This window comes from Aotus nancymaae, unplaced genomic scaffold (genome assembly GCF_030222135.1).
Source record: "Aotus nancymaae isolate 86718 unplaced genomic scaffold, 86718_ANA_hifiasm-v0.15.2.pri h1tg000040l, whole genome shotgun sequence".
Taxonomy (NCBI): Eukaryota; Metazoa; Chordata; class Mammalia; order Primates; family Aotidae; genus Aotus; species Aotus nancymaae.
The window spans coordinates 17,036,498-17,058,516 of record NW_026988454.1 but is presented as its reverse complement, the minus strand read 5'-3'; the positions used below and the strand labels follow the sequence as shown (position 1 = coordinate 17,058,516).

The following is a 22,019-nucleotide window of genomic DNA, read 5'->3' as shown; positions in this document are numbered from 1 at the left end:
TGTGTATATACAACTCTTTCACAGAACAAACTCCCATGGAAGTGCAAACTATATTGGCCCTTGTTTTATCCAAGTGACCTGTCTACATCTGTAGCCTTCCAGTATTTGCTGGGTCTGTCTCTTTGGCATTTTTGGAGCTACATAAACCACCAGGTTTCACACTGTTACCCAGGGTTGCTGCTCCTCTGACCGTTCTTCCTGGCTAGCCTCCCACCCTGCGTTCTCTCCCCTGACTCACCTTCTCACTGCTGCTATTCTTCCCATATCTTTTCTCTGTGTGCTCTGGATCACTTTAAGTTCCATACTGAATTCCTCTACATCCCTATATTTTAATAACCAGTTTCTACAATTCATTTCTTTTTTTTTTTTTTGAGGCAGAGTTTCACTCTTGTTGCCCAGGCTGGAGTGCAATGGTGCAATCACAGCCCACCACAACCTCTGCCTCCCAGGTTCAAGGGATTTTCCTGCCTCAGCCTCCCTAGTAACTGGGATTGCAGGCATGCGCCACCATGCCCAGCTAATTTTGTATTTTTAGCAGAAACAGGGTTTCTCCATGTTGGTCAGTCTGGTCTCAAACTCCCAACCTGAGGTGATCAATCCGCCTGCCTCAGCCTCCCAAAGTGCTGGAATTACAGGCATTAGCCACCACACCTGGCCAATTCATTTATTTCTTAAACTAACTCTAGGCCGGGCTTGGTAGTTCATGCCTGTAATCCCAGCACTTTGGGAGGCCGAGGCAGGTGGATCACCTGAAGTCAGGAGTTCAAGACCAGCCTGCCCAACCAATATGGTGAAACCCCATCTCTACAAAAAAAACAACAACAAAAAACTAACACTTTGCTCTCCCTTAAGGATGTTTCTCCTTGGGGACCTCTTAAGGAAGGCTATTCATTCTCCCAAAATCAAACACCTCAAGTTCAAGAGGTGGAATCAGTGCTTCATGGATCCATGCAGTGGCTGGAGACCATTCCTTCTCTGCCCTCATGAATGAATGAACTATTGAATGGCGGCTACTTGGAATGCAAATCTTTTTTTTTTGAGTATTGCTCATGTTGTCCAGGCTGGAGTGCAATGGCGAGATCTTGGCTCTCTGCAACCTCCGTCTCCCAGGTTCAAGGGATTCTCCTGCCTCAGTCTCCTGAGTAGCTGGGATTACAGGCGGATGGCATGACGGCCAGCTAATTTTTGTCTTTTTAGTAGAGACAGGATTTCACCATGTTGGTCAGACTGGTTTCAAACTTCTGACCTCAGGTGATCCACCTGCCTCGGCCTCCCAAAGTGCTGGGATTACAGGTGTGAACCACCGTGCCTGACCTGGAATGCAAATCTTTGGGTCACCCAACTGCTATCATCCATTGACCTTCTTCCCAATTGGCCTCATTCAGTCAAAGTGTTAGCCCGAAGCTTAGAGTCAGTCTTTTATTTTTTATTTTTTTTATTTTTAAATTTTTATTTTTTAAAGACGGTGTTTTACTATGTTGGTGAGGCTGGTCTTGAGCTCCCGACCTCAGGTGATCCACCTGCCTTGGCCTCTAAAGTGCTTGGATTACAGGCGTGAGCCACCACACCCGGCCGAGTCAGTCTTTTTATTATCCTATACTCTCTACCTTTATATATGATCAGCATCCTTACAATATCTAGAAAATCTCTACTTGATGGATATTTTGATGGATGACCTGCCCAACATCCAGCCCCTTATTTCCTTGACTTGCTCATGGCCAGTGACCTTCACCCGCATTCACTTTAACCACTGTACAAAACAGAGTGCTTTGTTGCAAACAATAGGAATTGACTCTAGCAAACTTAGATCACCAATTGGAGATGTTTCCTTTCTGAGTTTTTTTTTTTTTTTTGAGAGAGAAACAGGAGAAGGAGAAAGAAAGAAATAGCTAACCCTCACACTGAGAGAAAATCCGGAAAGATGGAATCCAGGAGAGGAAAGCAGCTTCCACGCTGAGTGGAAGGGAACAGAGAGAGATGGAGTTTAGGAGGGGAAGACAGGCTTCCACGAAGGGAGTGTTCGTGGAAGGGGACTCCGGAGGGAAAATCCAGGATAGAGAAAACAGCTTCCATGAGCACAAGAGCGTTCATGGAAGGGGATCCAAACATGGGGCCCCCCTTAAGATGGTGGTAAAATGCACGTAAAATTTACCATCTTTTTTTTTTTTTGAGATGGAGTCTCACTCTTGCCCAGGTTGGAGTGTGGTGGTGCAGCATCAGCTCGTTACAACCTCTGCCTCCTGGGCTCAAGTGATTCTTCTGCCTCAGCCTCCCAGGTAGATGGGATTACAGGCACCCGCCACCATGCTCAGCTAATTTTTTGTATTTTTAGTAGAGATGGGGTTTCACCATGTTGGCCAGGCTGGTCTCAAACTCCTGACCTCAGGTGATCCACCCATCTCAGCCTCCCAAAGTGCTGGGATTAACAGGCATGAGCCACCGCGCCCGGCTAAAATTTACCATCCTAACCATTTTAAAATATATAGTTCAGCCGGGCACGGTGGCTCACGCCTGTAATGCCAGCACTTTGGGAGCCCGAGGCGGGTGGATCATGAGGTCAAGAGATCGAGACCATCCTGGCCAACAAAGTGAAACCCCGTCTCCACTAAAATACAAAAATTATCTGGCTGTGGTGGTGCGCGTCTGTAGTCCCAGCTACTCGGGAGGCTGAGACAGGAGAATTGCTTGAACCCGGGAGGGAGGTTGCAGTGAGCTGAAATCGCACCACTGCACTCCAGCCTGGCGCCTGGCGACAGTGAGACTCTGTCACACACATAAATATGTGTGTGTGTGTATATATATATATGTGACATTAAGTACATTCACATTGTTGTGCAACCATCACCACCATCCATCTCCAGAACTCTTTCCGTCTATCAAAACAAAAACTCTATCCATTAAACAGATACTTCCTGCTCCCTCCTATCCCCTATTCCTCTTTCTGTCTCTAGGACTTTGACTGCTCTAGGAACCTCGCATCAATGGAATCACACAGAATTTGTCTTTTTGTGTCTCAAGCTTTATTCATATTGTAGCATGTGTCAGAATTTCCTTCCTTTTTAAGGCTGAGTAATATTCTCTTGTCTATATATACCACATTTTATTTACCCATTCACCCACTGATGAACACTTGACTTGCTTCTACCTTGTGGCTATTGCAAACAATGCTGTCATAAAAATAGTTGTACAAATATAGCAACAACAAAAAAAGGGCCCTACTTTCTTTTCGTTTGTTTGTTTTTTGAGACAGAGTCTCGCTCTGTCGCCCAGGCTGGAGTGCAGTGGCAAGATCTCAGCTCACCGCGGCCTCTCCCTCCCAGGTTCAAGCAATTCTCCTGCCTCAGCCTCTCAAGTAGCTAGGGATACAGGTGTGCACCACCACGCCCAACTAATTTTTTTTTTTTTTTTTTTTTTTTTTTTTGAGATGGAGTTTCGCTCTTGTTACCCAGGCTGGAGTGCAATGGCGCGATCTCGGCTCACCGCAACCTCCGCCTCCTGGGTTCAAGCAATTCTCCTGCCTCAGCCTCCCGAGTAGCTGGGATCACAGGCGTGCGCCACCATGTCCAGCTAATTTTTGTATTTTTAGTAGAGACGGGGTTTCACCCTGTTGGCCAGGCTGGCCTTGAATTCCTGACTTCAGGTGATCCAACCGCCTCAGCCTCCCAAAGTGCTGGGATTAGAGGCGTGAGCCACCACTTCCGGTATGTAAATACTTTTTTTTTTTAACCAAGGACTTGAGCATCTGTGGATGTGGGTCCCCTGGAACCAATCAGGAATATAAAATTCTTTTAAGATTTTAAGAAGAGTGTTGTTCTCTCTGCTGTACTGACGAAGGCGCGCAGGCTCAGCGAGATTAGGCGCTCTGCCTAAAGTTACAAGGCCTCTTACCCTCAGGCCATCTCCAGCACAGCAAATCTAAGCCCTCCCGTCTAAACTTGGCGCCCTGAGGACCAAGGTTCATCTTAAAGGATGAAGCAGGGGAAGCAGAGTCTCAGGGCAAGATCTGAGCCCCACCCCGCGCCCCACCCTCTGTCTGGTACAGCTGAACAAACGAAAGTGCCCGAAGCCGGCCAGTGACATCCCAGCTGCTCCTCTGAGCCGCCCGGCGTCCCGCAGGCCCCCGCCCTCCGCACGTCACCGCCGCCGGGTGCAGTGCCCCCTAGGGGCCCCTGCGGGCAAGGAGGAAGCGCCAGGTCCTTCCCGCCGCCCGCCGGCTCGCCTGGCACGCGCCCAGCCGCCGTCGCCAGCCGCACGCAGCTCCGCATCCCAGGAGGACACGCCGCCCTGGGCCATGGGCAAGCGCCTGCTGCTCGTCTGGCGCCAGCTCCGCCGCCCGCTGCAGCCTCCGGGCCCGCCACGCCGCCTCCGTGTGCCCTGTCGCGCCAGCAGCGGCGGCGGCGGAGGGGGCAGCCGTGGCGGGGAGGGCCTGCTCGGGCAGCGGCGGCTGCAGAATGGCCAGGCCCCGAGCAGCTGCAGCCCGGGCGGCCGGACGCCCGCGATGCGAGACTCGATCGTCAGGTGAGTGTCGGATCCGGCCCCGGCCCATGTCTCCAGCGGCTGCGGCCCGGGCCCAGGGGCGGGGCGCCGGGAGCCGCGGTGGGGAACGGGGCGCGGGGCTGCGAGTGCTTGGTGCCAACTCGTTATGGGTTCTGGCCTGTGTGTCGGGAAGCGCGGGCTCGGGGACTGCGGCTGGGCACACTAGCGCAGAACTGGGGAACCAGGACCCGGCCGGGCCCGGAATGCAGGCGGGCATGGGCGTCCCCGATGGGTGCCTAGCGGCACGGATCGCACGCCCGGCTCCACGTGCGCCGCCGGCCGCCGGCTCTGATGCAATCGCGCGGGCGCGACCTATGCGGTACAGGGGCTGCGCGGCTGGGGCGGAAGCCAGGGGATGGGGCGAGGAGGAGGGGAAGGAGGTGGGCTGCGGCTCCGCGCGCCGGTTGGCCAGGGGTTCGGGGCGGGCCCGTGGGGCTCGGGAGAGGCGGGCTCGGGATCAGCACCGCCCGCGCGAGGCTCCCAGGTGTCGTGCGCCCCTCCCCGCGCGCCGCCCCTCCTGCGGGGCTGGGGTCTGTGGCTGACATCCGCTGTTCCCGGAACGGCGAAGGTGGAGCCAGGTCCCCGGGCAGCCGCCGGAGGAGCCAGAGGGGTCTCAGTGCTGGTTCCCAGCCCCGCCGCCCAGCTAGGTTTGCAGGGTTCTCCGGGCCTTGAGCGAACTGGGAGCCCCAGGCCGGGCTGTCCCTGCCCCAGTCCCCGCTCCTGGGCTCCAGCCTTCCCTCTCTCGCGGAGAGGGGTGCCCGGGCTCGAGGCCTTGCAGAGCGAGCCCCTCGGGACAACCTGGAGGTGGCGGGCAAGCCCCTTTCGCCTCCCTTCGAACTGGGGTTAGGAACGAGTTCCAGGATGCAGTTTCCCCGAGCAGGCGGCCCACCTCCTCCATTCACATCCTCTTCCCTTTCCCTCTAACCTTCTTTCTTAAAGTCGTGGCCTGCTTGTCTTTCTCTCTACCTTTCCTTCCTCCTTCCCCTCTCCCATTTTCCTCCCCACTCTCCTCCCCTGCCTCTGTAGTAAAATAAGTTTCCTAGGCTCTTTATTATGTGGCGGATGACTTTAAGGGACCATTTATTTAGTTTGCCTTGTTCTGTCTTCTTTTTATTTTTATTTTGTTTTAGAAATGGAGTCTCGCTCTGTTGTCCAGCCTGGAGTTAAGTGGCGCCATCTCAGCTCACTGCAGCCTCTGCCTCCTGGGCTCAAGCGTTCCTCCTGCCTTAGCCTCCAGAGTAACTGGGGCCACAGGTGTGCGCTACCATGCCCGGCTAATTTTATTTTGTAGAGACAGGGCCTCACTCTGTCACCCAGGCTAGTCTGGAACTCCTGGGCTCAAGCCCTCCAAACCCCCAACTCCCCCCACCCCCGCCCCAGCTCTAGCTCCAGCTCATTCCACTCCCACCCCCAAAGCACTGGAATTACATGCCAGGTCATTACGTTTTAACTTGCATGTTGTTGAGACTCATCCTAATGGTTAGAGTCTGAGGCCAGCATAGGCGACAAAAAACACCCCCTCCGTCGTGCTGTTTTATTTTCTAGGTAACACTGATTATAACCTGAAACTACTTGTTTGCTCATTTCTTGTCTGTCTCATCCACCTGGAATATAAGCTACATGAGGGCAGACAGCTGCTTCTTTGGTGCTATATCCTCGGTCCCAGCATATAATATGGTGCTTGTGAAATGGTTAGAGAAGGAATGTATCAAGATTTGGGGTCATCTGTGGGTTTTATTCATGCAAATTTTTTTTTTTTTTTTTTTTTTGAGACCGAATCTTGCTCTGTCGCCCAGGCTGGAGTGCAATGGCATGATCTTGGCTTACTGTAACCTCCACCTCCCAGGTTCAAGCAGTTCTCCTGCCTCAGCCTCCCCAGTAGCTGGGACTACAGCCTGTTACCACGCCTGGCTAATTTTTGTATTTTTAGTAGAGACAGGGTTTCACCATATTGGCCAGGCTGGTCTTAAATTCCTGACCTTGTAATCCACCCGCCTTGGCCTCCCAAAGTGCTGGGATTACAGGGGTGAGCCACCGTGCTCAGCCAGTAATAATACAGTCTGTGTAATAGTCACAGTAATGGTGAAAATAATAGAGCTGCTGCTGATGACTTAATTCTGAGTTTTAGCTACACATGGCAACCTAGCCAGAGAGTCTCACATTCCTTCCCACTGTCCTCAAAGTGGAGGCTGACAAGGCCATTTTTCTCCCCCAAGGACATGAAAATCTCTGATTAGAAACACTTGTGCTACTTTTTGGATTTATAGAGCCTAATGACTCCTTTTTCTTTCTTGCTTTGTCACTGTAGCAATGAGTAACCCCAAAGAATGAAACATTACACATAGAGCAAGTTGTAGGGAGCATGATCCTATTTTGTTTTATTAGCTTGAGTGGTAATCATGTTGAATACCTTTACACACCTGTACAGCACACCTAAGATATTGTGGCTTCAGTTGCAGACCACTGCAGTGGGGGGAATGTTGCAATAAAATAAGTCATGAAAATTTTGTGGTTTCCCAGTGTATGTAAAAGTTATGTTTACACAATAATGTACCTATTAAGTGTGCAATAGCATTTTGTCTTTAAAAAAAAAAAAAAAAAAACCACATATAAGGCCAGGCACAGTGGCTCACAGGTGTAATCCCAGCACTTTGGAAAGCTAAACTCACTCTGCCTGTGCTCTATAAATGGAACAACAAAGGCTGACCAAGTCAGGTGGATCACGAGGTCAGGAGTTTGAGACCAGCCTGGCCAACATAGTGAAACCCCGTCTCTACTAAAAATACAAAAATTAGCCGAGTGTGGTGGTACGCACCTGAGTCCCAGCTACTCAGGAGGCTGAGGTAGGAGAATCACTTGAACCCAGGAGGTGGAGGTTGTGGTGAGCCAAGATCACGCCACTGCATTCCAGCCTGGGCAACAGAGTGAGACTCCGTCTCAAAAAAGCCGAAACAAAACCATATATATATATGCACACACACACACACACACACACCCCTTAATTTTAAAATATTGCTGAAAAATGCCAATGATCTGGTCTCCACCAGATCATGCTTAGATGTATTAATTGGTCTGGTCAGGGTGGTTGCTAAAGGTTAGGGTTGCTGTGGCAATTTCTTTTTTTTTTCTTATTTATTTATTTATTTAAAATAAATAAATAAATAAAAGGCAGGGAGCGGAAGAGCCAAAAGCCTACAGCACCCGGTATTGCCGTGCAGTTTCCCATCCAAATACTAACCAGGCCCAACCCTGCTTAGCTTCCGAGATCGGATGAAATCAGGTGCGTTCAGGGTGGTATGGCCGTAGATGGCAATTTCTTTTTTTTCTCTTTATTTATTTATTTATTTTTCATTTTTTATTTATATTTTTTTAAAGATGGGGTTTCACCATAATGGCCAGGCTGTTCTTGAACTCCTGATCTCAGGTGATCCACCCACCTCGGCCTCCCAAAGTGCTAGGATTACAGGCGTGAGCCACAGCGCCCGGCCTGGCAATTTCTTAAAGTAAGACAATGAGGTTTGCTCCTCAGTGGAACTCTTCCTTTCATGAAGGTTTTCTCTGTAGCATGCAGTGCTACAGAGAGAAAATGGTAGCAATTTATCCACAGTAGGACTTCTTTCAAAATGGACGTCAGTCCTCTCAAACCCTGCAGCTGCTTTACCAACTACTTGATATCTACGGTAATCTTATAAATCCTTTGTTGTCATTTTATTTTATTTTTTGAGACAGAGTCTTGCTCTGTTGCCAGGCTGGAGTGCAGTGGCACGATCTCAGCTCACTACAACCTCCACCTCTCGGGTTCAATCAATTCTCCTGCCTCAGCCTCCCAGGTAGCTGGGATTACAGGCGCACGCCACCATACCTTGCTAATGTTTTAATTTTTAGTAGAGATGGGGTTTCACCATGTTGGTCAGGCTGGTTTCAAACTCCTGACCTCGTGATCTGCCTGCCTTAGCCTACCAAAGTGCTGGGATTAAAAGCGTGAGCCACAGTGCTCAGCCTTTGTTGTAATTTTAACAGTGTTAATGGCATCTGCACCAGGGGTGATTTCATCTCAAGAAACCACTTTCCTTGCTTATCCATATGAACTCATTTGTTCAAGCTTTATCATGAGATTGTAGCCATTCAGTATTCTAGTTCTCTTGCTGTTTTTGCCAAATTGCAATTACTTCCTCCACTGAAGTCTTGAACCCCTCAAAAAAAAAAAAAAAAAGAAATACATTTCATAAGGCAGCGAAATGTATTTCTTAAATAATCAGACTTGAAAATTACTCCTTGATCCATGGACTACACAACGGACACTGTGTTAGCAGGACATTGTACACCTTCATCAGAGCTCTTGGGTGATCAAGTACATTGTCAATGAACAGGAATATTTTGAAAGTGGTCTTTTTTTTTGTTTGAATAGTGAGTCTCAACAGTGGGCTTATTCAGTAAACCATACTGTGAACAGATGTGCTGTCATCCAGGCTTTGTTGTTCCATTTATAGAGCACAGGCAGAGTAAGTTCAGCATAATTCTATTTTTTCTTTTTCAAGACAGTCTCACTCTTTCTCCCAGGCTGGAGTGCAGTGGTGCTATCTTGGCTCACTGCAACATCCACATCTCGGGTTCAAGCGATTCTCATGCCTTGGCCTCCTGAGTAGCTGGGATTATAGGCGTGAGCCACCACGGGATCCAGCATACTTTTTTTGCGGGGGCGGGGATGGAGTCCTGCTCCTGTTGCCCAGGCTGGAGTGCAATGGTGTGATCTCGGCTCACCACCACCTCTGCCTCCCGGGTTCAAGTGATTCTCCTGCCTCAGTCTCCTGAGTAGCTGGGACTACAGGCATGCGCCACCATGCCTGGCTAATTTTTTATTTTTAGTAGAGATGGGGTTTTTCTATGTTTGTCAGGCTGGTCTCGAACTTCTGACCTCAGGTGATCTGTCCACCTCAGCCTCCCAAAGTGCTGGGATTACGGGCGTGCGCCACCGCGCCTGGCCAAGATTCAGCATAATTCTTTAGGGCCCCAGGACTTACAGAATGATAAATGAGCATTGGCTTCACCTTCAAGTCACCAGCTGCACTAACCTCTAACAACAGTCAGCATGTCCTTTGAAGCTAGACACTGACTTCTCGCTAGTTATGAAAGTCCTAAATGGCATCTTCTTCCAATAAGGCTGTTGCATCCATATTGATCATCTGTGTAGTGTAGTCACCTGCATACGTTATCTTCGCTAGCTCTTCTGGATAACTTACTGCAGTTCCACATTAGCGCCTGTTGCTTCACCTTGCACTTTTATGTTGCGGAGATGATTTATTTCCTGAAACTTCATGAACCAACCTTGGCGAGCATCACACTTTTATTCTGTAGCTTCCTTGCCTCTCTCAGCCTTCATAGAATTGAAGAGTATCAGGGGGTTGCTCTACATTAGGCTTTGGCTTAAGGGAATGTTGGGGCTGGTTTGATTATTTATCCAGACATTCAGACAGACTGTCTCCACCTCAGCAATAAACTGTTTTCTTTTTTCTTTTTTTTTTGAGATGGAGTTTCACTCTTGTCTTCCAGGCTGGAGTGCAGTGGCTTGATTTTGGCTCACTGCAATCTTACAATCTCTGCCTCCTGGGTTCAAGCGATTCTCTTGCCTCGGCCACCTGAGTAGCTGGAATTACAGGTGCATGCCACCACACTTGACTAATTTTGTATTTTTAGTAGAGATGGAGTTTCATGATGTTGACTAAGCTGGTCTCGAACTCCTGACCTCAGGTGATCCACTTTGCCTCCCAAAGTGCTGGGATTACAGGTGTGAGCTGCTGTGTTGGGGTCCGTGAGATCGGCACGTCTGCCGGGGATCTCTTGACCAGCAAGAGGGTCCTAATACCTGGAAGAGAGAGTGCGCGGAAGAAAAGAGAGATAGAGAAAGAAATGGGTCTGGAGGTCTGATAAAAGCTATGCTCAGATCAGCGATTTATTCTTTGTGCACAGTTGCTTATATATGTTTTTTCATACAGTGTCTGACGTAGGTCCCATTACAAAAGTTTTATCAGGAGGGAACAGAAAATTACAAAGTAAGTATGGGAGGGGGTAGCATACAGGTTAAGCTAAAGATCACTAAACCCAAAACAAACAAAAGATTCTAATCCTATTAAGATTCTTATCCTCTTATCAATGACTACAGTTACAGTAAATAACATCAAGGCGAGCAATAATTTGAGGGGTAGCATTTTTCTAGTAACATGTGAGCGATCACGGGATTTAGTGAATGCAGGTAGACAGAGTCATAAAACCAGCCCAGAATGGGAACTTCAAGAGACAATAGTCTCATAGATAGTCACGCAGGCCTCACCCAGACATGCCATTAGCTCAGTGGATCAAGAATAGGCTTCTGCAAACTCAGGCCTCTATCACTTCCTTCTTTTTTCCTCAGCTCGACTGCCCTCAGCGTGGGGAGAATATGTCCGGGCTCTAACTCCGTCATGGCGGAGACACGGAGGGGTCTCTACGCTGGTGGAGCGATCTCCATACTGCTGCACCCCGCCTAATAAGGCTGTTTTCTTATCATTTATGTGTCCACTGTAGTAGCACTTGTAATTTTCTTCAATAGCTTTTCCTTTGCATTCACAGCTTGGCTAACTGTTGGGCACAAGAGGCCTAGCTTTTGACCTATCTTGGCTTTCACCATGCCCTCCTCACTAAGCTTAATCATTTCTAGCTTTTTATTTAAAGTCAGAGACCTGCGACTCTTCACTTGGAACACTTAGAGGCCATTGTAGTTACTAATTGGCCTAATATCAATATTGTTTCTCAGGGAATAGGGAGGCCAGAGGAGAGGGAGAGAGAAGGGGGAACAGCCAATCCAGTGAAGCAGTCAGAAGACGCCCAACCATCATGGGCAGGGTTTGTGGTTCCGAAACAATTGCAATAGTAACATCAAAGATCATCAATCACAGATCACTAACAAACATACTAAAAATGAATAAGTTTGAAATATTGCAAGAATTACCAAAATGTGACACAAAGTGAGCAGATGCCATTGGAAAAATGACTCCCATACACTCAACAAAACACAGGTTGCCACAGACTTTCAATTTGTAGAAAAACACAGTATCTGTAAATTGCAATAAAGCAAACACAATGAAATATGTATGCCTGTATTTTTTTTCTATCCACATTCACCCCACCCTCCAACTTTTTTTTTTGTGGGGAGTAGAGACAAGATCTTGATATCTTGCCTAGGTAGCCTTGAATTACTGAGCTCAAGTGATTCACCTCAGCCTCCCAAAGTGCTAGGAGTACAGACAGGAGCCACTGTGCCTAGCCCCCATCCCCAACTATTTTAAAAGTTGAATTACTTTTTGATGATTGCTGACTTACCTATAGAAGTGTTCCTTTCATCAGCTATGAATGGATCAAGACTATGAATGTTTCTGAGAAAATTATTGCTATTAGTATGAATGGTTTTAGTGTTTCAGGGTAGCTCTGGGGCACAGAAAAATGCACAAATATGTACATTTATAAGAAAAAGGAAAAGAACCACTGTAGTATATGTGGTTTTTTTGTTTTGTTTTGTTTTGTTTGAGACAGAGTCTCACTCTGTTGCCCAGGCTGGAATGCAGTGGTGCAATCTTGGCTCACTACAACCTCTGCCTCCTGGGTTCAAGTGATTCTTTTGCCCAGCCTCCTGAGTAGTTGAGATTACAGGCATGTGCCAGCATGCCCGGCTAATTTTTTTTTGGGGGGGGGTATTTTTAGTAGAGACGGGGTTTCATTATGTTGGCCAGGCTGGTCTCGAGCTCCTAACCTCAGGTCATCCACCTGCCTTGGCCTCCAAAAGTGCAGGGATTACAGGCATGAGCCACTGTGCCTGGCCAGTATACCTGTTTTACAGATGAGGAAACTGCGACTCTTAGAGACTATTGCTGAAGCTAGTAAATGAAATGCCCGGTACCAGTCCTGGGCCGTATTTCCACTTAGTGTCCCAGAACTATCTGGACTCTGTTAAAAATGTACATTTCTGGGCTCTACCGAGACAACGCTGAATCAGACTTTCTGGGGTGAAACACCAGAACCATTATTTCTTTTGAGACAGTCTCGCTCTGTCACCCAGGCTGGAGTGCAGTGGTGTGATCTTGGCTCACTGCAGCCTCTGCCTCCTGAGTTCAAGTGATTCTCCTGCCTCAGCCTCCTGAGTAGCTGGGATTACAGGCGTGTACCATCACGCCCGGCTAATTTTTATATTTTTACTAGAGACAATTTCACCATGTTGGCCAGAATGGTCTTGGAACTCCTGACCTCAAGTGATCCATTCACCTTGGCCTCCTGAAGTGCTGGGATTACAGGTGTGAGTCACTGCTCTTGGCCTGGAACCTTTATTTTTACCAAACTCTCCAGTGATCCTTATAGCATGAGCAGCTTGGGACCCACACGCCAGTGCTTTCCTGAACCCAGGCAAAAATAAGAACCCAGCATAGCCGAACTAAAAGTCACAACAGGCTGGAAAGAGTGCAGCATAAGGACCTCAGTCACCCGTTATTGGATGGATGGATTTTAGTGCTTATTTATAAGGTGATTTATAAACGTTCCCATATGGTCGCATTTATTCAGCACAATAATACAATTAATTCCCTGGGAATGAAGTAGCTGTATCCCATGTGTTTCCAAACAAAACTAACTGAAATGTTCCCAGGTCATTGACAGTTGCGTGCACCCAGTCCATCTGTTCCAGCCCAGCTGGTGGTAGAAAGGCTGGTCCTGGTTGTGAGTCTGAGCAATGCTCTCCTCCAAAGCCCCGCCTGGGAACTGCAGTGCCTCTGGTTTCACTTGTCAGCTCCGTCTCTCAGAAAACTGGGGAAAGCCTCCCGATGCCTTTTCTGCTCTTGGCAGTATACCGTTGACGGCATTGGCTGGATCGTCTTCACTCTGCCTTTTTTTAGGTGCAGTGCAGACCCTGTCGGGACTGAAAACACAATGTAAAGGTGGCCTTAGCACTGAAGCCTGGAGGCTGCACCCTTGGTCTTTTGTGAGAGGGGAAGAAGCCAGCTCCCAGTGCTCATGTGCTGCTGAAAACAGATAGGCTGGTGGCGAAGGTAGCCTCTGCAGTCACTCATCCCAGAAGGTTCCAGAAAGAGCTGAGCTCCTAACACTTTTTTCTTTTATTCAAGAAATTGAGTCTTGCTCTGCCACCCAGGCTGGAGTGCAGTGGTGCAGTCACAGCTTACTACAGCCTCAAACTCCTGGGCTCAAGCAATCCTCCAACTTCAGCCTCCCAAGTATCTGGGACCACAAGCACATGCCACCATGGCCCACTAAATTTTTTATAGAGACAGGATCTCATTATGTTGCCCAGGCTGGTCTCACACTCCTGGCCTCAAGCAGTCCTCCCATCTTGGCCTCAAGGTGCTGGGACTATAGGTGCATGCCACTATGCCAGGCCGCCTACCTTTTTTTTTTTTTTTTTAAGAGAAGACATTCTAAAAGATGTTTTTTTTTTGAGGCAGAGTCTCACTCTGTTGCCCAGGCTGGAGTGCAATGGTACCATCTTGGCTCACTGCAACCTCCACCTCCCGAGTTCAAGCGATTCTTCTGCCTCAGCCTCCTGAGTGGCTGGGATTACAGGCACCCACCATCATGCCCGGCTAATTTTTGTATTTTTGTAGAGATGGGATTTCACCATGTTGGCCAGGCTGGTCTTGAACTCGTGACCTCAGGTGATCTGCTAGCCTCAGCCTCCCAAAGTGCTGGGATTACGGGCATGAGCCAACAAGCCTGGCCCCTCCTACCACTTTTACCTAGGCCTACTCACCCCAGGCTGGCATCTCCCTCAGAGGCGGGAGGTGAAGGTGGCTGCTGCTGGGCATTTAGGAAGTACAGATGCAGACCATGTTGTGGATTCTCAGAGGACTGAGAGCTCCGCCCCCCCCCTCCCCTCCCCCCCCCCCCCCCCCCCCCCCGCCTCCCGGAGGCCTTGATCGTGTTATCCAATTATGATGGGTCCCCAGTGTTTCAGGAACTTTCCTCTCCTTCCCTTACTTCCTTACCTAATTCTTTTTTTAAGCTCCAGGACCTGGAATTTATCCTGGCTCGACACTTCTTGTCCAACAGCGAGCCCCGTCTTCACTCCCCAATCCCCTGTCTTCACTTCCCTCTTCCCACTTTATTTGCTTTCCTCATGGACCCAAACTCGGGGTTTTGGGGTGATGGCGGGGGAGTATGGTCGAGGAGAGGGATTATTTGAAGTAGAAACCTAAAGTTTTCATTATAGTACACTTAGAAAATATAAGAGAAAAATTCACCCCTAGAAAATGATTGTAAACATCTAGTTTGGTTCCCTCTGCGTAGTTTAAAAACTACATTGCCAATTTTACCTTGCGTTAGTGTCTTGATGGTTACGCCGCCTCCCTGCTCCACACTGTACGTTGGAGTGTGTCCTTCTGTGGGCTATTTTCACTTGGAGGAACGAACTTTCTGAGAAAATGTGTTGTGTCCGTCCTTTCTACTCATTAACCAAGAAATCACAGTGTTGTTTTTTTTTTCCTCAATGTAGAGAAGTCATTCAGAGTTCAAAAGAAGTTCTGAGTTTATTGCAAGAAAAAAACCCTGCCTTCAAGCCGGTTCTTGCAATTATCCAGGTAAGCTGAGAACAAGGTTCAGTCCTACTATTTTAGGATGCCTTTCAGTTTAGAAAATGATTGTATACAAAAGAGCAGCCGCGTTTCTTGCGGAAGAAGAGAGGGCTCAGTGAGCAATGCTGCTGTTTTCTTTGGTCTTTCGATTCTTTGTGGTTATGGGTTAAGTACTGCTCTGCTTGAGCGTGTCTTTTGTGAATTTTCCTCTCTGACGTATGGGTAGTTTTCAGAGGTCTAGGAGGTAGGCACCTACATGCATTGCATTACACAGGATACATTGTGGTCCATGTGCGCTCACAAATGCTTACCAAATGTGATTTGAAGGTTCTGGGGAAAAAAGTCCCAGTTTGTTTCAATGGAGGCAGATGCTACATGAAAGATGGGTATTTGGTAATCTTTTACTCTATCTTTTAAAGCCTGCCATAAACTCGACAGGCCAAAAGTCATTACCCCGTCAAAAGGACTTTGCATTCCACATACTTCTTTTGGCTGCAGCCCCGGTTCCGAGCCACAGTTGGCCCCGGTTGCCATCCTGATTGGCACACTTGTGTGATGGCAGGTGCCGAGAAAAAACGAGGTGAGCCAAGCCTGGAAGCTAACTCAGCCTGACAGTTGGGCTGCTACTGTGGGGCTTGGCACGCACTTAGCGTATCAAAATAGCCTCTGGTTCCATCGTGCTGTGTATTTCAGGATTACAGAGCTGTGCTCAAATTTCTTATGTTCTCTGTGATCTGTACCCACATCTCGTTACAAAGAAAGGAGAGTTAGAACAATAGAAAGAAAATTAGATCAAGGCTTGGTCCTCCTAGGGATCTACTGACTCCCTGGCTTTCCATCTAAAGGCAAACCATTTAAACTCCTATCTTTGGTGTCCCCATTTTTTTTTCTTTTTGTGATGGGGTCTCGCTCTGTTGCCCAGGCTGGAGTGCAGTGGCATGATCTTGGTTCAACGAAAACTTGACCTCCTGGGCTCAAGCGATCCTCCCATTTCAGCCTCCTGAGTCGCTGGAACTGCAGGCATGCACCGCCATGCCTGGCTAACTTTTGTATTTTTTGTAGAGATGGGATTTCACCATGTTGACCAGGCTGGTCTTGAACTCCTGGACTCAAGCAATCCACCACCTCAGCCTCCCAGAGTGCTGAGATTACAGGCATGAGCCACTGTGCCCAGTCGGTGCCCTCATTTTTAGAGAGGGAAGCTGGCTATGTTACTATGTATGTCTTCTAAGAGGAAGGATATTATTTTCCTTAAAAAAGTGGCATAATTTGAAGGCCTGAGGAATTACTCTGTTAAATACTGCCCACGAGTCCCTTTTTATAAGTAGCAAGATTGTTCTTCTGCACTTTCCATATTATCTTTGTAATTAGATCATCTGTAATCACAAAATTCATCTCTGGATTATCTTTTGTGCCTTTTCAAGCTATTTTTATGTTGTTACGTTGTTTTTACTCTCCTAAGGCAGGTGATGACAACTTGATGCAGGAAATGAACCAGAATTTGGCTGAGGAGGTGAGGACTTATTAATTCATTATAACTTTTAACGATACATTCTGTTATAGTGACAAATAACCTTGTGTTCCTTTTTCAGGCTGGTCTGAACATCACTCACATTTGCCTCCCTCCGGACAGCAGTGAAGCCGAGGTAATAATGGCAGAGCTCTGAACTCTTGTTTTTCTTTCCTCTTGAGACCTAATGGGCCCATTGGTGTCTCTTAGTGGTGGCTGGAACAGATCCAGCCTTTGCTTGTAGCTTAATGTTAGAGGGAAGAGTTCACTTCTTTTCTCTAGGGTAAATGCTGCTTAATAATATCCTTGCTCCTTGTCATTTGTTATATGTCTACCGAAGACTTAGCTTCAACCTGTTGAGTTTGGTTGTGTTTCTTCAGCTGTGGTGGTAGCATCATCTAGTGGAAATTGTAAGGCAGAGGTGAGGAAATTGGACCTTGGGCCACAATCCTTGTACTTAGGGCCCGACCCTTCTATGGTTAGCTTTTCTTCCTGCTGCCTTCATGTGATAGAAAAGCTCAAATAACGGAATCTTAAATACCATAGAAGTTTATTTCTCTCTTTTTTTTTCTTTTGAGATGGAGTTTCCTTCTTGTTGCCCAGGCTGGAGTGCAACGGTGCGGTCTCAGCTCACTGCAACCTCCACCTCCCGTGTTCAAGTGATTCTCCCCGCTCAGCCACCCGAGTTGATGGGATTATGCCTGGCTAATTTTGTAGAGATGGGGTTTCACCATGTTGGCCAGGCTGGTCTCCAATTCCTGACCTCAGGTGATCCACCCGCCTTAGCAACCCAAAGTGCTGGGATTACAGGCGTGAGCCACTGTGCCCGGCTGGAATTTGCTTTTCTTTAGGTGGTTTTGCCACTGTTTTTTTTTTTTTTTTTTTTTTTTGAGATGGAGTCTCACTCTGTCACCCTGGCTGGAATGCAATGCAGCATCTCAGCTCACTGCAATCTCCACCTCCCGTGTTCAAGTGATTCTCCCCCCTTGATCACCCGAGTTGCTGGGATTATGCCTGGCTAATTTTTGTAGAGACGGGGTTTCACCATATTAGCCAGGCTATTCTTGAACTCCTGACCTGAGGTGATCCGACCTCCCAAAGCACTAGGATTACAGGCTGAGCCACCTCAGCTGGTCTTGCCACTGGTATTGATAGCCCTTGACTTTTGTTGTTTTTGTTTATAATTAACACATGATTGTGCATGTGTGTGGGGTTCAGTGTGATGTTTCAGTACTCGTGTATGTTATGTAATGATGAAATCAGGTTAGTTACATCCGTTACCTAGGACGTTTATCATTTATTTGTGGCGATAGCTTTCAAGATCTTTTCTTGCTGTCTTGAAATATACAATACATTGTCATTAGCTATAGTCACCCTACTGTGTAATAGAACACTAGCATTTATTCCTCCCAAGTGAAACTTTGTACCTACTGATTGACCAGCCCCTCCCCTTTTCCCCTTCCCCACCCCTCCCCAGCCTCTAGTAATCACCATTCTATTCTCTATTTCTATGAGATCAACTTTCCTACATTGCACATGTAAGTGACATCCTGTGGTATTTGCCTTTCTGTGCCTGGCTTATTTCGCTTAATGTTATGTCCTCTAGGTTCATCCATGTTGCTACAAATGACAGGCTTTTGTTCCTTTTTATGGTTGAACGATATTCCATTGTGTATACAAACCACACTTTCTTTATCCTCCATTAATGGACCCTTGGATTGGTTCCATCTCTTGGCTGTCGTGAATAGTGCTGTAATAAACATGGGAATGCAGATGACTTCTCAGCATAGTGGTTTCAGTTCCTGTGCCTGTATACCTAGTAGAGGGAATGGCTGGGCCATATGGTAGTTGTTTTTCAATTTTGTCAGGAATCTACATACTGTTTTCTCTAATGTGTGTATTAATCTGCCTTCTCACCAACAGTGTGTAAGAGCTCCCCTTTCTGCATATCCTCACCAGCATTTGCTATTGTCATTTTGATAATAGCCATTGCTAACTGGGGTGAGGTGATTTCTCATTGTGGTTTTGATTTATATTTCCCTGATGATTAATGATGATGAGTGTTTTGTCCTATACCTGCTGACTATTTGTATGTATTTTGGGAGATGTCTGTTCAGGTCTTTAGCCCATTTTTTATTTGAATTTTTTGTTTTTTTGCTGGTAAGTTATTTGAGTTCCTTATATATTCTGGATGTTAACCCCTTGTCGGACGCATAGTTCGCAGATATTTTCTCCCATTCTGTAGGTTGTCTCTGCTTTGTTGATGCTTTTCTTTACTATGAAGAATGTTTTTAGTTTGATGTAATCCCACTTGTTTATTTTTGCTTTTGTTGCCTATTTTTTTTGAGGTCCTATCCAAAAAAAACCTTGTCCAGACCAGTGTCATGAAGCATTTCCCCTATGTTTTCTTCTAGTCGTTTTATGGTTTGGGACCTTATGTTTAAGTCTTTATTCATTTTGGGTTGATTTTTATAGAAGGTGAGCGATGAGGGCCTAGTTTCATTCTTCAGTGTGTGGATATCCAGTTTTCCCAGCTCTATTTATTGAAGAGGCTCTCTTTCCACAGTACATGTTCTTGGCACCTTTGTCTTGACTTATTTTTTTGACAAGGAACTCTTTATTCTTATTTTTCTTTGGTGAAATTCTAAAAGAGTGAATTTGTATGGTGTTACGTTGAAAAAGAGTAAGTATCTTAATTTGTTGATTAAGATTTGTGTTGGCATTTGTTGATTCTGCCAAATGCTTGGTACAGGTGACGTAGTTTCCTCACTTCATTCTGGTCTCTGCTTGGACATCGTGGCCTCTGACCACCCCTCCACCCATCACTCTGTTAGCCCTTTACGCCACTGAACCTGTTTTTCTGCATATAGTTTATTATTTCCAGCAATTTTACTTTTATTATTACAATTTGGAAGGAAGGAAGGAAGTTGCCTCTTCCTCTAGAGTGTAAGATCTACGAGGACAGTTTTGTTTATAGCTGTATTTCTTTTACTTAGAACCGATACAGAGTAGGTGCTCAAAACATTTGTTGAATGAATGAAAGAATGCCAAATGAATGAAACAAAGCTTTCTTTCTGATTTTGTGCCTCCAGTGGTTTCCCCTGCCACCCCACAGGTAGTGATTTTTGTTAGACAATGAAACAGAAATGATAAACCAACCCTTCCTCAGAGCCTGAGTGAGATCTATATGCCAGGATGAGTATCTTCTTACTTACCAGCAAATATTTTTGTTAAATGAGATGAATCAGAATCTTATCTCCTTAAGAGAAGACAAAGCATTGCTTATTTAGAGACACACCCAGACATTCATTAGCTTCCCAAAATGTGGTTTGGTCTTTTTCCTAAGCAGTGAATTAGTGTTTCCCATTAAAGGAGCTGTGCATGCTAAGAGTTTTTCTAGCATCAGCCTTTGGAAAGGCTTATGTGTCACTGAGGTCCAGATAACCCGAGGGCCTCTGTGACTGCTTGGATGTCATGATTAGTGAGCTTTGTTGAACACATTGTGTTTGAAAGGCACAGGGTTATTCAGGCCAGGTTGGAATGCTTCAGATTCATGCTTTCTGGCCCCTCTGAAAACTGGCAGTGTGCTTGGCTTAAAGTACGGCTTGTTGACGTTGCCTCTCTGAACTTTAATAGCTGTTGAACTTTGGCTTGGTTCTGTTTTGTCTTTTTCTGGCACAGAGTAGAGCCATAGAAAGGCAGAGAAGTCATTAAAAAATTCAGCCAAGCCTTTAAATTTTTTTTTTTTTGAGCTTTATACACATGATGAAAAGAAAAATAGACTTTTTATTGTGCTTTACCCCAAGTCTTCAACAAGGAGCTAAACAACAAGAACAAACTGTACCAGATGCAATTTCATGAATCCACTGTTTATAGAAAGCTTTTTTCGTTGGGTCTCATTTTCACAAAACTAATTTTTATTTATTTTGTTTTCTCTTTAGATTATAGATGAAATCTTAAAGATGAATGAAGATACCAGAGTACATGGCCTTGCCCTTCAGATCTCTGAGAACTCGTTCAGCAACAAAGTCCTCAATGCCTTGAAACCAGAAAAAGATGTGGATGGGTAAGAAAATAAAAACACATAATCCACCTTTATGGCTAAATGGCTAAATCACTTTTTCTATTATGCTGTTTTTTTTTTTTTTTTTTTTTTTTGAGACGAAGTTTTGCTCTTGTTGCCCAGGCTGGAGTGCAATGGTGTAATCTAAGATCACCACAACCTCTGCCTTCTGGGTTCAAGCGATTCTCCTGCCTCAGCCTCCGAAGTACTTGGGACTACAGGAGCCCGCATCGATGCCCAGCTAATTTTGTATTTTTAGTAGAAATGGGATTGCCTCCATGTTGGTCAGGCTGGTCTTGAACTCCCTACCTCAGGTGATCCATCTGCCTTGGCCTCCCAAAGTGCTGGGATTATAGGCATGAGCCACCGTGCCTGGCCGACCTTTTTTAATTTTTTCTAAATTTCTTCTATTTGTTTGAACTATGTCTAAGTGTAACTTTGTACCTGCTGATCGACTAACCTTTCCCCATGTCAGTAATTAGATGAAAAAAATCATTTTAAATAGTTCAGGAGGCTTTTAAAATCTTGCATGCAAAAGTTATATATTTTGGAAAATACATTAGCCATTTTATAGTGCTTCAGTGCCATATGATCTTACACCATCAGATTCATTAAAGTCCCAGTCTGAATTATATAATCTTTGGCCAACTCTATTCTTCTAATAGTTTTTTCCTTGGTAATTCTACCAGACCAGAGAAGAAAACTTAGAAACCCGATTCCCCAGCAGTACCGTATTCTTAGTCCCAGGCCAGCTGAGAAAAGCAAAATAAACACTTCTCTTAATGACACAAGCTTTTATGTGAAATTTGGAGGGGAACATCATAACTATTGGGTGCTGTAATGTCGGGCTCTGATTCCTGTCGTAGAGTGACATAAGCTTCATAGAACAAAGCATACTGGCTGTCTCCAGTGGGGGATAAGCATGCTTCCTGGGGATTAAAAACCCCATTTTCCTCCATGGAAATATAGGAAGCGTTTTGTACTGTGGCCAAAAAGAACACAATGTTTTTATGGTTATAGGTTGTAAGCAGATTTATAAAGTTAGATTCCAGATCTGGTAGACCCTTTGCGGGCTGGAGAGAGAGGCTGCCACCTCCCTGAGACACCCAGGAATCTTCCATTCTAGCTTTTTACTGTGACTTGAGTAGACCCAAACACAGGCTGAAAAGGTGTCACGAACACCTCCAGTCCTGACAGGGCATGGTGACTCACACCTGTAATCTTAGCACTTTGGGAGGCTAAGGCAGGAGGATCTGTTGATCTTAGGAGGTCGAGACCAGCCTGGGCAAAATAGTGAGACCTCTTC

At 46.4% G+C, this 22,019-nt stretch overlaps 1 protein-coding gene and 1 non-coding gene across 3 annotated transcripts in view; one reads left to right on the top strand and one right to left on the bottom strand.

The window, feature by feature from the left end:
* Positions 1-4,180: 4,180 nt before the first annotated feature.
* The window catches only part of MTHFD1L (methylenetetrahydrofolate dehydrogenase (NADP+ dependent) 1 like), a 227,448-nt gene continuing 209,609 nt past the window's right edge, over positions 4,181-22,019 (top strand). For both annotated transcript variants that reach the window (XM_064360573.1, XM_064360574.1), the window contains exons 1-5: positions 4,181-4,518; positions 15,062-15,146; positions 16,603-16,653; positions 16,733-16,786; positions 20,592-20,716. In XM_064360573.1, coding sequence (XP_064216643.1) covers positions 4,292-4,518; positions 15,062-15,146; positions 16,603-16,653; positions 16,733-16,786; positions 20,592-20,716 — 542 coding nt within the window. In that variant the 5' untranslated portion in view covers positions 4,181-4,291. The remainder of the gene's footprint in view (positions 4,519-15,061; positions 15,147-16,602; positions 16,654-16,732; positions 16,787-20,591; positions 20,717-22,019) is intronic.
* On the bottom strand, positions 7,726-7,844 carry LOC135268520 (5S ribosomal RNA). Its single transcript, XR_010336833.1, has one exon. It is a non-coding gene; the product is annotated as a 5S ribosomal RNA (ribosomal RNA).